General features: G+C 38.2%; 1 protein-coding gene across 1 annotated transcript in view; it reads right to left on the bottom strand.

Annotated features, from left to right (window-relative positions):
- Positions 1-3,180: 3,180 nt before the first annotated feature.
- LOC139140845 (neural-cadherin-like) overlaps positions 3,181-14,949 on the bottom strand; it is a 38,507-nt gene continuing 26,738 nt past the window's right edge. The window contains exons 12-23 of the mRNA XM_070710295.1: positions 14,208-14,314; positions 13,320-13,715; positions 12,715-12,980; positions 11,789-12,128; positions 11,084-11,199; positions 10,233-10,549; positions 8,988-9,163; positions 8,001-8,283; positions 7,529-7,697; positions 5,509-5,639; positions 5,073-5,336; positions 3,181-4,676 (exon numbers count right to left, since the gene is read on the bottom strand). Coding sequence (XP_070566396.1) covers positions 4,435-4,676; positions 5,073-5,336; positions 5,509-5,639; positions 7,529-7,697; positions 8,001-8,283; positions 8,988-9,163; positions 10,233-10,549; positions 11,084-11,199; positions 11,789-12,128; positions 12,715-12,980; positions 13,320-13,715; positions 14,208-14,314 — 2,807 coding nt within the window. The 3' untranslated portion in view covers positions 3,181-4,434. The remainder of the gene's footprint in view (positions 4,677-5,072; positions 5,337-5,508; positions 5,640-7,528; positions 7,698-8,000; positions 8,284-8,987; positions 9,164-10,232; positions 10,550-11,083; positions 11,200-11,788; positions 12,129-12,714; positions 12,981-13,319; positions 13,716-14,207; positions 14,315-14,949) is intronic.

Below are 14,949 nucleotides of genomic sequence, written 5' to 3' on the forward strand. Positions count from 1 at the left end.
TCATCATCATCATCATCATCATCATCATCATCATCATCATCATCATCATCATCATCATCATCATCATCATCATCATCATCATCATCATCATCACCATGACCACTACCACCACCACCACCACCATCATCATCATCACCATCATCATCATAATCATCATCATCATATCATCATCATCATCATCATCATCATCATAGTGTGTTATTAAAACAAATCAAGTGTCCACGTGAAAAGTGCTCCAACTGTGTTTTATCCTTTTCTTGTCAGTGATTTTATATAAAGTACATGTTAGGCCTACATGTCATTTATTTAAAATTCATTGTCCCACCCCATACACAATGTTGCACTACCTATTACTTGGATAATTATTGTTGACACTCGAACTGCTGTGATGTAAATTGCTGACTGACTACGCATACAGTAGACCATCAAATACCCGAACCTTGAGGCCTCGTGAGTGACAGATATTTTTGTTCTGATGTTCGAACAGTTCGGTTGAAATACAAATTATTTGGCAAAGGGGAGCGTTACTTGTTTTTCAGGGAGGAGAAGGGGAGGGCCAGATTATTTTGCGTGGGAGCAGAATAGGGTGGGTCAGTAGTTTTCATGCATCCAGTTCTTGAAAGCCCCCCCCCCCCCAATTTTGTGCGGGCCCTAAAGCTAGAAATACAGATATAAATGCGTTTTCAGAAAATGCTACAGTTCTATCCATAACGGCTGCCCACTTCCTCTTCGCCGGAGGGCGCGGTTCTCTGCACATACATCCCTTAATGAAGTAATACAATTAATTTGCAGTAATCCATACATGGCAGGAAAGGGATGTTTTTCACTTTGTTTTCCAAGATTAGACATGACAAGTATCTCCCCGCGCATTTACTTGTCCTTCAATTCTTTGTCTGTGGTTACGTTATCAAACATCTTAAGCAAACCTAGACAATATAAACTATCATATATTCTCCACCGAATGGAACGTTGTTGATGCATGCCTGTGTACGTTATTACAAAGCATCACTACCCAAGAAAACCACGCCAAGCTTTAGACGGTTTTTTCACACTTTCAAAACATTCAACTAAATTCTCTAAATTTTACAGTATTTATTGGGTCTCCGCCAACAACGATAATAATATAAAACAATTTCCTGAAACCTACCCACTGTAGAGGCATGTTAACGGAAACACACATATTTCTTTTTTAATAAACCAAGTTGAATACAAAAAGTGGCAAACAATACCGTTCATGAGCAATCTGTGGCAAGATTTTCCCAAGGTCTAAAAGTTTTCACCGATCACATGCATGAAGTTTCGCTAAGACGGCCAGAAAAATCATGAGAGAAACCAAGCAGGTTTTTCTTTAGTGTAACTACAGTCCCTTCCCATGGTATAAACAGTGGGCGTGGTATAAAGTAAGCGTGTTCAATAGGCCTGCCAGACGGTGAAAATGTTGTCACTAGAGGGCGCTAGCTGCGATGACGCTGGCAACAAAATAATACGTTTCTGACAAGAAATTATTTGAACGTTTTTGACATTGCAAATTAACCTCCTTCCAGACAAAATATCACTAAATTCATCATGTTCACTCAAACTGAAAACTGCAGTGTGACAGTAACGTCCAAAGAAACCTTCAAAGGCAAAAGTGGTAATTGAAATTTTTGATCAAAAACTGCAAAATGTCATCAACATGTGTCGGAGGTATAAATTAAATGCAGACACCCAAGGATACTTAATGTGGAGCTTTTCAAGCTATAATAAGGTGGATTTACAGAAGAGCTGAATGTATGAGACAAGGGTTTCCTATTTTTCATAACTTGGACAAATAAGATCATGCTAATCTCTAGCTTGGAGATTAAAATGATATCACTGAGGAGGCTTCAATTGCTGGCCATTTATTGCTTCAATAAGTTAGCAAAAATTCATGGACAAGTTTGAGAATGCCTGTTTACTCCTCTATAATAGCGCTACCTAAATATTTTCGAGATGCATACTGACCATTGTTTTGAAAGGGAAAAGCAATTACGTGAGATCTTCAAGACAATTTTGTGGACAATCATTAAAAAAAGTTTGAAAGAAAACTAAATCAGTTGCAACTGGTTTGCCAAGAAGGCCAGTGATGACAAATAGATGTTAAACACAAATGTGCACGTTATTGTTACATACATACATACGTACGTACATATTTACATACATACATCCATACACATGTACGTACACACATACGTACACACACATACATACATACAAACAATGATTGAAAAAGATAGATGAAACAGAACCTCCTATGCTATGCACAAATGGCAAATGGTACCCAGTAACTTGCTAAATAAAACCACTATTTTTTTTGTAAAGCATTTTATTAAACTTTTGCAGGAAATTTATTCTACACAGATGTTCCCAAATGTAACTGGGAAAATGGACAACTGACACAAAGCATGGAAGAGGCATTGAAGCTGTACTGCAACTAATGAGAGATTGATCAAAATTAATTCAGACAATGTTAAAGTTTGTGATGGTGAACCGAATTCCAACTCCCCCCAAAAGACAACATCAATACAGATAAACTATCATAACTTCTTTGTCTTCTATAATCAAAAAGGAAAATTACATTACACATCAAAATTTACAAAACAAAAAATAAAATATGTTAAACAAATAATACGTTAATGTTTAGCAGCACAAAACTTTTAAGTTTTTATTCTTCAAGATGTCATACCATCAAAATCTGGCGGTGCTAAAAAAACTGTTTTCGATGAAAGAGCTACAAAATAAATAGAATGCTATATTACCAGTCAAATAATGAGTATGTAACCTATACTCTGGGTCAATCCTGCTAAAAAATATTTGACTAAACCTTTGCATTATTTTGACACTTTTGATTGAAAAGTCTGTCTCAAAACTATAATTTTCGCCTTTCTGTGTTTAATATCACACACAGGGTAATTAGCCCTGCCTAAGTGCTGAGGGTGCAGGGGGGGTCACAACCCATGATCTTGAAACTGAGAGGTTGACTGCAGTTGCACATGTTAACTGAAAGAATAAGCCATGTCAGGGTTCGTGACCTCCGACCTGTGTTGTACTACAAGGCAAGGTAAAAGAGGGGATTGGGATAGGGGGAGGGTTATTGTGTATCAGTATATCAATGTAGTTGTATAAAAACATAGCATTTGCTAAGCAAAACGCATGCAAATATTCCATCTTATTATTACTTTAATCAACAAACTGTAAAATATGTGTAAATTTCAAAGTGAAATAGCTACGCGCCTTGAAATATGACGTCTAATAGATCACGTGTAAAAATTCATTTTTATGGCTTGTAATTTTGTGCTAAAACTGCTGAAAAAATTTATTTGAAATACTTCATTAATGCAAATTGCTAATTATTGAAAACTCTACTATCACACTACATGCAACAATTATTGCTGAATTTCAGAAAATCTTTTCAATGTAGCCATTCTACATAAAAGGATGAGTTCAGTGGCTCGTGCACGCCTTTCTTCCACGAAAACTGGATGAGTTCCATGGAACAAGATCCTGACATCATTTTCTGTGGAGGAGAGGTGTGCAAGTCGGTCAACTTGTACTCTTTTGTGCTCGACTTTCAAAGATCGACATCACCAAAAAAGCAAAATCATGCAAAGTAAACATTTGACACAACGATCAAATGGTGAAACGGCAGTATTCAAAATGGAAATGCTTGAATTCATTAAACGCCTGCAGACATTCAGTTTATTTTTATCCAAATTGACAGCATTTGCCATTTTTGATGATAAAGTGTACACATTCTATCAAAAAATTCATTATAATTTTTAAAAGTGACTCAATATGTTTTTTTATATATATATAGTACTTACTACGCTGGCTTGCAGCTAGCATAAAGGGAAATTACAAAAATAGTGTCTCAATTCACTTACAGTCCCTTGAAATTTTGAAGTTGCTAAAATATACAAAGATCATTCTTCAATTTGCCACAAGGCATAGTCAACAAGGCCCAAAGCCTGGTTAATCTTTCTCTTTCTTCCTATGAATCTCTTAAATTCATTTTATATTTTGCCATAAAAATGTTGCTCAGGTTTTTTATATGTTTTGAATTTTACACACTGCCACGGGAATTTCTTCAAGTCTTTTAACACCTTTTGATTTAAAATTTGCTCATTGATATAATATTTGTTTTTCTCATTCAATTGTAAACCTTTCATGATTTAATTAAAAAGATATTATGGTTGATATTTCTACTTCTGCTGATTCTAATACATGTTTTTCAAAATTTCTGACAGTTCACTATTTTCATAGATTTCACCGGTTTCTTTTTAAAAAACTTGCGTCGAAAAATTTGATTTTTGATCAGAAAACTGACTTATTGCCCATATATAAAACTGTCTTAAAGTGTGCTTGGTTTTTATGTTTTGTCATCAGCATTTTGTTACGTCACTCTGTCATTTCCCTTTAGTCTTCCTCCCCGCCATACATGTCAGCGAGCTTCTTGAAGGGCGGACCCAAGTCCTTCAAGTAGTCAAAGTTCTGCTCGGATTCTCCGGAGCTGCTGGTGTTGAGAGAGCTGAGACTGCCAGCGGTGGAGCCCTCGCCTTCGAAGTTGTACACGCGCAAGGTGTCGTACGGTGGCGCTTCGGGGTCATCGTCTGCATCATTCTGTCGCTTGTCCAAGAAGTCGCCGATGTCTGGAAGTTCTTTTGATAGAAACAAGATTTGGAAAAAATTAATGCAAAATGATACTTGAACAAGAGAGAGCTAGGTTGTAGAGTATTGTAAACAGCACATCTTTACAACTTCCTTGGACAAAAATAGCACAAACATTCTGACATATGAAATTAAATACAAGTAAATCCACCATACTCTTAATAAAGCAGTTTCTTGATGGTTGGGAAACTTTTTTCAACATGAAAATTTCTGAACGGGGTAGGCAGGTACTATCATCTGGTAAACAGGCAATAAAGGGCAAGTGTTGATGCAGCATTCTGTTTTTTACAAGCACCGTTTTTTTCTTGTTTACTTTGAAGACAGTGGGATGAAAGTTGAACATTGAAAACTAACAAATGAAACACTAAGATCTAAGATATGCTCACCTGCGCCAGGGGGTAGATTGGGTCGTGTACGTGGTGTCTCCGAAACTGGTTGTTTCTTCTTCGGAATGACGGGGCTCTCCAGAGCAGGGTCCACCGGCTTGCGCAACGTGTTGATATCATAAGCATCGTAATCTTCCTCTCCGCCACCTTCATCATCGTAGACCACAACATTCTCATGGAGGTCGTCCTCATCAACGTCCAGCACGAGGGCGCCCTTGTCCTTCTGAGCGTGACGCTTGTATACGATGAATGCAAGGATCAAGACTGGAATATCGGAAAGAGAGAAAGATATCGGTGTGATTGATAGATTGACTTAAATTCTATGCGCCTGGTGAAATGTAGTAAGTATGCACGTACACACACACACGCAGAAGAGCAATGCACGCTGCAATGCGATCTCAAAATCTTCGCAATAGCATCGTGTTTAATAACTTACCCAAGAGGATAAATATACAGAGGAGGATGGCGATGAGGGCGGCTAAACTGAGGCCTGCTGCACCTGTCTGTGGAGCTGGACCTCCTTCCTTGACACAGGCACCACCTCGGAAAACCAAGTCACCTGGACAGCTATGGGAAACAGAAAACAAATGACAGTCTGTCAGTCAATGTTTATCAGAAAAGTGACTAACTTACAGCAACGCTATATTGCTACATACATGTATGAAAAATGTCTTTCATAGTGGGAGTGTTTCATGTCATATTAATTTTTAGTACCATAACTGAAGCTTGACTGAAAAATGATCACTTAGAAATGCTGTCTTCTTGTTGCACACCAAAAATATCCCACAACTTCTACATGTCAGTTTGTCTAAGTGGATTATTTCAAGTACCTGTGTTCCATTCATGAACACGATAGAATGAGTACATACACATTTCAAAATGTACAAAAAAGACATCACAAAAATTTCAGTATTGACTTTGTTTTACAGAGAGAAAGCTTATTAAATTGTTGACCAGTGAAAAGTTTACTCAGAGAGGCAAGGTATAAGACACTTGGAGAAAAAGACGGTGAACTACAGATAGAGAAGATGCAGTGATAGTGGGGGCAAGACAGGAATAAGTTTCTTGATTTCCTGGTGGTATTTTGCAAACATACCCTCCTGGAGAAGGACTAGGACTAGGCTGAGGGTTGATGCACTCAGTAACCACACCATCAAGTCCCATGGGACAGCTTTTACCACAAGAGAAGACGGTCAAAAGAGAGAGAGTGTGACAGAAAGGAAGAGATTGCAAAACGGTGAGAAGAAAGAATGAGTAACTAGGGTTACAAGACTAGCTTCGTCAGTTTAACAATATTTACAGGAGTAACTATGGTTACAAGAGTATCTTTGCTAGCAAGTATTACAATAGTTACAGGTGTAACCATGTTTACAGCAGTAACCATGGCTACAAGAGTAACTGTGGTTACTAGTGTCACTATGGTTACAATATGGCAAGAGGCTCAAGGGAAAGGCAACATGTCAACCCTGTTCACCAATTTGCCTATTTAAAGGTCAACAGTAATTTGTTCGATGTTGTAAGTTAAACTTCTCCTAAAATGTATTCATGTTGATTGTCATCTACTTTGTGTTCAGTCAAGAAATGGAAGAAAAGTGAAGCCAACCTTTGGACAGATAATGTCGATATTGAACTCTTTCACGGAAAATGGCAGTACAGTACATTAGCATAACAACTCAAACAGTGAAAAGGGTTGACATGTTTATGATTCCTAGACAATATCAGTGCCTGACATGATGACTCTGTAAATTTCTTTTTCAAAGGAGCATACCATTCTATCATGTTTTAACAGAAACAGAGACCCGTACAGATCAGTATAGACACAGAAGAGAGGTTAAAGGCAAGGCAACAGGCAAACAAACAGGCAAGAGATAGACTTGTGAAAGGCAAGGCAGTCTGACAGAAAGATGCATGGGTAGTCAAGGCAGACAGATGGGCAGAAGGTGATGTAAGTATATATGTAGACAGGCAGGTCGATAAACCAGGAGGTTACAGTTAGTTTATTAGAAGTCCAATCTTGTTTGACAGCATAATTGTACGTAGGTGACTTGAACAGCAACTTATATAATATATCCTAACAACAGAGACGTCGACAAGGCTTTCACATGTGATTATCATGGGAACTTCATGCCGTGCAAGACAAAATGCACATTCTGTTAAAGTAAAGGGGAAAACATGCTGCTATACTTATGTCAATTTTTGGAAACCAAAACTGTTGGACCTGGGTTGAAGCATATCTAACAGTCATGAAGCAGGTTTTTTCAGTCTGTTGATCTCACTATTGTTTTCATTTTTATTCATTTTTTTAAATGTACATTTGAAGGGATAATACAGGACAGAGGACCAAAGTTACAGAAATGGAAAATCCAAACCTCTGGAGAGTCTGAAATGTGAATAAAAACCACAGTGGAACTCAAACCCTAAATGTCAGTCACACATAGAGTATGTTCGTCACATACCTGCAGTAGTAGAAGCTTGGAGTTGGTACACAAACCAACGGTGCGATACAGGGACTCAGTAGACAGATATTACAGTCTTTCTCCACACGATTGGGAACAGCTATGGTCCCGTCAATCTCTCCATCAAAGCCAATGTAGCTGTTACTGATACGCGCATCCTTGGCACACCCTGAAAATATCAAAGAAAAAATTGTTTTTATTACAATATATTTGTCAAAATCTACTGAAAAACCTGAGCACAGCACCGCTACCATAAAGCAGCAACATTTTTTTTTTTCTGAACAGAACAGATACTTTTCCTATATTCCATTATACAATTTTATAACATCCTAATATTTTAATTTTGCAAGTTTACAGGGAAAATCTGAAACAAATGTTGATTCAAGTGTTCATTTGATAAGGAAGGGAGACAAGAAAAGCTCATTCAAGGAAAATGAAATGATGCCTATGAATAATCATGAATATATCATACCTGAATAGTCATCTCCCAATACCCTCATTTCACTGAGTGACACGTTGGCACCGACAATCACAGACTTAGGATCGGGGATGAATTCCTTGAAGATACCCTGGGCCTTTTCCACAGTCCTGACCCCGCCACCTCCGTCTACCTCAAAGCGGAAGATATTGCCGTAGCGCAGGAGCCGGACCGTGTGGTAGTTGCCATCATTGATGGTGTAGTTGTGGACCCTGAGCGAGTACTTCATGCCGGGATCTCCCAGGTTGTACTCGATGAACGCATTGCCTTCTTTCATCTGCAGGGGATAAAGAAGATTGGCAAAACATTGAAGAGAAAAGATCGGCGAGATAAAGAAAATTTTCAAATGTAAGAAAGCACAGACGAAATGAAATACAGGGCTCTCTTTCAGAGTAATCATATAAGGAAGACAACACACAATTCTGAACTGGAAAGGGTAACAATTGTTTGTCACATTTATACTGGCTGACTAGACAAATTAGTAAGACTTATTTTAAACATGACGCTGGTCTTTTCACATGCTGTATATCCTAACTAAACTACAATTGGGCTCAAACTGGGTAATGAATTTATTTTCTCCCATTTTCATGTTAACCATAAAATCAGCTGATCTGATACTGTAAGTATTTTACAACATGAAAAACTACACACATACACAAACAGTGTCATTGCCCTATTTTGTTTTGTGTCTATGATAAAAATTCCCACTTCACATTCAAAAACAATCATCGCAACGGGAATGAGTTTTGTCATTCTGTAGTGACTGTTTTTGCTGATGAAATCTCGTAAATGAAATCAAGGTGAGAATGTTAAAATAACAACAGATTTTATGGTTTGCTGGCAAATCAGTTAATTAAAATCCCAGTGAAAACGCATAAATATCACAAGAGAGGAATACAATCCTGTGCCAACTAAAATTTTTGTCTGAGTGACATGAAATTTGGCAGTCGAAAATAAGAATAATTCAAAAGGAGGCTGTACCTTCATGGTGATGTATTCTTCACCATCCACATTCTGTAGATGCATCAAGAGGGCGTCCTCCTCCTGTGTGTTTCCCACCATGATTTGATAGTCGGACATGTACTTGTCACTCACCAGACTGGCTTCCAAATCATATATGACGTAACTGTCGCTAAGGAAGTCATATGAAGGCAATTCTGCAAAAATCAGAACAGAAAAGTCAGATTATATCCACAACTGCAGACACATCCAGATTCTTACACATTGCACTGCAATAAGTTTCTTTGAAAAGTTCAATGTTGTAATATAGGATTTTTTTGAAAAGTTCAATGTTATATTTTTGGGAATAAAAATGTATGAACATAAAATGACCAAATAAGGCACCGACGTATCTTAAACAAGTTACCAAAAATCCAATTGGCAGACACCAAATACACTTTTATACACATGACCATTCTGGTTTATTTTCTTCTTTGTGAATATGAAATCACTATTTGCTGCATATACTCCGAAACCAGCACTGATGACATAATCATCAAGGTGCAACACCTCGAGGACATATATTTAAACTCTCAAACTTTTACTGTATACTTTTCTGATCAACCTCTTGTGCAGGTTCATTTTGAAGCTCATGCAGTAAAAACAGCTATCAATGGCTTATTTTTGTGACAATCGAAAATCTAATTTTTCCCTATAGAGTTATTAATCATAGGGATGGCGGCCATTTTGAATTTCAAGGACCTGTAAATATACAGTAAAACCTGTCTAAGCCGAACCCTTCAGGGACTGAGAATTGTTTGGTTTGGAGAGGTGTTTGGTTTATAGAGGTCCCTTTAACATAGAGTTCTATTGGAATGGGACTGGGAAAAGGATTCACTTTAGGCAGGTTTCCAGTTTAGACAGGGTTCGGTTTAGACAGGTTTCACTGTATATTAGTTAATTTGTTTCTGTGGTACCAAATTATGAATGGTGATCCTCCTGCTTTTTATTCTTGATGTTCAAAAAGAAATTATAGAAAGTTTCCTCATGGCAGTGTGAGCAAAAACTTGAGTCTTTCAATTTTGACGTGTGTACTACCTTAAAAGCAAAAAATTTACACATTCAATGACCGGCATCAGTGTTTCAATACATCCACAAAATTGAAAATAACCAGTATCAGTGTTTCCATATAAGGAGCCCATTGCCTTATACATTCATAGAACTAAAGAGAACTCCATGTGTATGCCATCTATTAAGATAATATAATGAATTAAACGCCCTATTTACCTTCATCACATGCCTCACCGCCCCAACCAGGGTCACAGACACATGTATAGACGCTGGCACTTTCTGTCACACACAAGCCATTTTTACAGACATATACACCATCAACATAGCACAGGAGATCTGTCTGAGGGCAGCCCTGCTCGCTGTTCTTCTCTCTGCCAGGGGTTCCCAGGTCGTACACTTTGCCGTCTTGGATGACGTTCCGGATGCATCCGACAAAGTCGCCGCCGGGCGCAAAGTTGAAAGTATTTGGGTAGGTGTATGTTGAATCCATGTCAATGCCTCCGAGTTGAAGCGGTGTGTTGACATTCAAAAACCTGTTGAACCAGAAAATGTTGTCATATCATCGAGACGAATCATGGAAATAGTTGCAAAAATTCTGGTGGGCCACCCCTCTGGTTTCAAGCAATCTATTTGTACGTTGATAACCATACAAAAGAATACATTTTTCTGACAGTCCAATATGCAAATTATATATTGTTATATAAATTGGCCATCCCTCTTTTTTTTCTCCAAGATGTTGAGAAGACCTTGTTGACATATGCATGTGAGGTAAGTTTCAATTTCATACAGACTGCAGGGCAAAGTTCAAATTGCCTGTAAAATTATACACACTTCAAACAGACTGACATGGATTGTACTAAGACAGGGACTTCCAAAGTATAATGTGAACTATGGTGGCACTGTGGTCCAGCATTCACAATCATAAGAGCCACAAGGTACACAGCTACTACTCAGCATTGATGTGTGCTGATTTCATGGACCCTAACAATCAGTAAAACCTGTCTCAGACAAGCCTTTTGCTCTGCGAGGGAAAATGTCATCGGCATTTTTTCTTCTCTGTGGCTCACCTGTTGGTACCTGGCGTGGTATCGGTGGCTTTACAGTTGCTTTCATCACTAACCGACGTCCTTTCCGTCTCGGTGATGACCGCGTTCTCGCAGTGATCAAGGACAAACTCAACATGCTGCAAATCAGATGAAGAAAGTAAAATATAGAAATCAGGGTTTGTGGACAATATGCAATTTATGAATCATATGCTTCTTAAGATGAAGATTGAAGTCAATACGGGGAATTGGTAAAATTCAAACAGTATAAATTCTAATGCATTCTGGCTATTCTCTCACATTTCACAGAAAGTTTTTCTCACAGAACAGCACTTGAAATATTATATACTTTAAAATATAACAATAGTACATACTGGAAAGCAATGCACATGGAACAAATTTTAACTTGTAAGAGTCAATACCCCGAGAGAGAATCTTGACTCCTTTAGCAAGTAACTTAAGAAACTGAAATATTAAATGCAATTCTCTGAAAACGATTATTTCTAATTCCTACCACGACCATTAGCCTCTGGCAAGTCAAATATAAGACATCAATGTTGACTAATATTTAAAAATTTATAAGCAGAGTTTTATATTTATTCTCACACATAATCATACAGATTATGTTCACAGGCAAATTGGCACACATGTGACTGCACTGTACGGAGTTTTTCCTAATTCCACACTTAGAAACCACTACACATTAAAACTTGGGACTGACAGACTTACTTTGCTTTTGCGAATTATTTCCAGGGTGTGCCACTTTTCATCATTCAGCGGGGGTGAATCTATGGTCAGGGGCAACATTCCCGAGCCCAAGTCCATGTAGAGCTTGGGCTTTCCTCCCACCAGTTCGATGGCCATGAAGTCCTGGGGCTGGCCGAGATCAATGGGGACGATGGGTCCATTGTAGAGGATGATGCCGTCCCGACTCTTGGTCAAAAACTCAATGCTGGTCTTGGTCTCTTCGCACTGCGAGAGAGGGGGATACCAGGCAAAGGAGTTGGACTGGAAACCGCGGGAGATATCCTCGCAGTTGGGTCCACCATATTTTTCATCGCACTGACACCTAACGGAGAGAAAGTAATTTTAAACACTTTGCTTGCGGCAACTGGAAAAAGGACTGCACCATAACAACAACAAACACATGGACATCATTAAACCTGTCTATCCCCATTTCCCTCTAAAGAGGTCCACATTTCTCACTGAAAACAATAGATTTGGACAAAACCATGGTGGTGAAAGGGTTAGATGACTTGTATGGCTACTACCACATGTTCGTTAAATTTGACATATCTGACTAAACAAATGAACTACATGTGAGACAATACTTGGTTTGCAATAGTTAATGGCAATATCCTTAAGAAAATCAAATTGAACAACTTAATCTTTTTCCTCCCGAGTTGTATTTATTTCTGTGGTTTGTCTATGGAGGATTAAGTGCTGCAACATTTGCATCGACATCTCCTCAGTTCTTTGCATTTTTTGTATTAGAGAATACTGCAGTGACATTTCATTTGGTGGGGAAGTTCGGGCATCACAGTGATTTCTTGTCAATAAAAGGATATCTTTGGCAAAAAATAAAGTGATAGATAGAATTTAAACTTCTAACAATGTTGATTACAAAGAATATATTGCTACAGATCACTACTTACACATAGCCAGAGGGAGTATCGATACACTGTCCACCGTTCAAGCAAGGATTAGATGCGCACGGACCTCTGGGAGCAAGTTTGGCGCCACAGACACACTCCGCCCTTTGGATTGTTGTCACGGAAACAAAGGTGTCGGCGCCATCATCAATGATGGTAGGATCGGTGATGGCATTGAAGTAGTTGGTGCAGGACGACTCACAGATGCCTTCGTCCAGGCACATGTCGATGGGCACCATGCCGAAGCTGACGCCCAGCTGGCTTTCAATCTGAGAAATTGCAAACAGAAAGTGATTGCTTTCAGTTTAAAAAATACATGTATATCAATGTACCTGTCATTATTATAGAGTGATTAGAGATTCAATGTGACTTAAAGTCAGCTTGGTCTGATCACACAATTTTTTCTTAGTCCAGCGCTACATTCAGCATACGGGCAACCAGTCTGGCAGTCATAGACACAACTTATAATCAACTGGTGACCAAGCATTCATCTAAGTGCCATTTAATAAAATAAATGACAAAGTAGTCGAAACAAATTGTAAATACGACAATTTTTTGATCCTATCTATGATACGAGGTAATGAGGTCAACTTTTGTGAAACACTGACCACATCTTTAGCTAGCAGTAGCTGGGTGTTCATCTTCTCAGGTCTGTAATACGGAGACCCATGAGCCGACCAGCGTACGTCGCATTGGTTCTCTTCCCCCGGTACATTGATCACGCTGAAAATGTCGATGTTCTCTTTCTTTGCACCAAGGACGTCGACCAGAATGTCGTGGAACCTGTCCTTCATGCTCGGCGTACCCCTGATGAACTTTTCAGCCGAGGTAAGTAGTCGCACAGACCCTGAGCTGAAGACCGCCTCTTCAGGTATGTCTTTGACTTCTACAATGACAGTGCAGATGACGGGTGGCCATGGCTTCTCGTCAACTTCTACTTTGAAGTCATAGGTGCCGGCTTTGGTGTTTTCCTCAATGATGATCTGCCCGGTGTCTTTGTCCACCTAGTGGGAATACCATTAAATTTGTTTATTTATTTATCCTTTTATTTATTTGTTTATTCATTTACTTATATCTTTGTTTCCTGACTTGAGTTGAGTGTTCTCTTTGACACTGAAAACTTTTGCATATTGCACGTACTGTTATTTATTTAGTTATTTATCTTATTTATATTTTTATATTATTTATTTATTTATTTATTTATTTATTTATTTATTTATTTATAAAAAAACACCAAACAGTAACCATTTACAGGTGGGGCTGATTCAAGGAGATTGGAGAGTTCCTATATCTTCTAAAAAGTACAGAAATCTGAACACTTACACTTCACATGAAAGTAAAGCATCTGTCTGGTACACTATGGATTTTGAAAAACTAATCTACAGACATTATAAGAAGTCACAGTCATGAAGATAGACTTCCACGACAGACGAAGCTGACTGTGGGTCACTGCCTCTGTACAAATTAGATATGTGAGAATAATGTTATCAACTCACTGAAAATTGAGGAATGGGAGTCGTTACGGTGTACGAAATATCGTCACCCTTGACTATGTCTTCATCTGCAGCATACACCTCACCTATCGCACTGCGAGGAATTTGTCCTAAAAAAAAAAAAACGAGACAAGGGCAAGTTACTTAATCTGCACTTGTGCCATTTTAACCAGTGTTCTCCACAAATGAAAATTAAAGGCGGGCGGCTAATTAGCATATTTATTTGCATAATATTTGCGTAAATTTACATATCACCAAGGCTATTCACAAGGCATTCCAGTGATGATATACTTCTGACATTCTCAATATTTTTCTCCATTCAGCAGTGATTAATGGCAAGCTATACAATTTATTTTTACATTTAAATCCTGTTTATTTTTCTTTAAATAAATAATAAAACATCAAAAGTGAAAAAAACACATTGAACTAATACAAACAATACACAATTTAGTAAATATATTGCACAATACCAACATGAAAATTCAAAAGTAGGCCTACATGAGAAGTAATCAGTGTTCGAAATAATCGGTGGCAAATGGTGGCACGTTTTCATGTGACCCTCTGTTACTATATGTTTATCTGTAGCCGGATTGGTAAAGCCATGAACGTCTTTTTTACGTCCATGACAAGTTGATACGGGACTGAATAATGCACTAAGTTACAAATGCGGAGTCAGCGGAGCATGCCTGCAGATAAACATACGTTGACTTTAAAACTCAATTCATAACAAGAGAGGCCCGAAAAA

The sequence above is a fragment of the Ptychodera flava genome, chromosome 9, assembly GCF_041260155.1.
Source record: "Ptychodera flava strain L36383 chromosome 9, AS_Pfla_20210202, whole genome shotgun sequence".
In the NCBI taxonomy this organism is placed as follows: domain Eukaryota; kingdom Metazoa; phylum Hemichordata; class Enteropneusta; family Ptychoderidae; genus Ptychodera; species Ptychodera flava.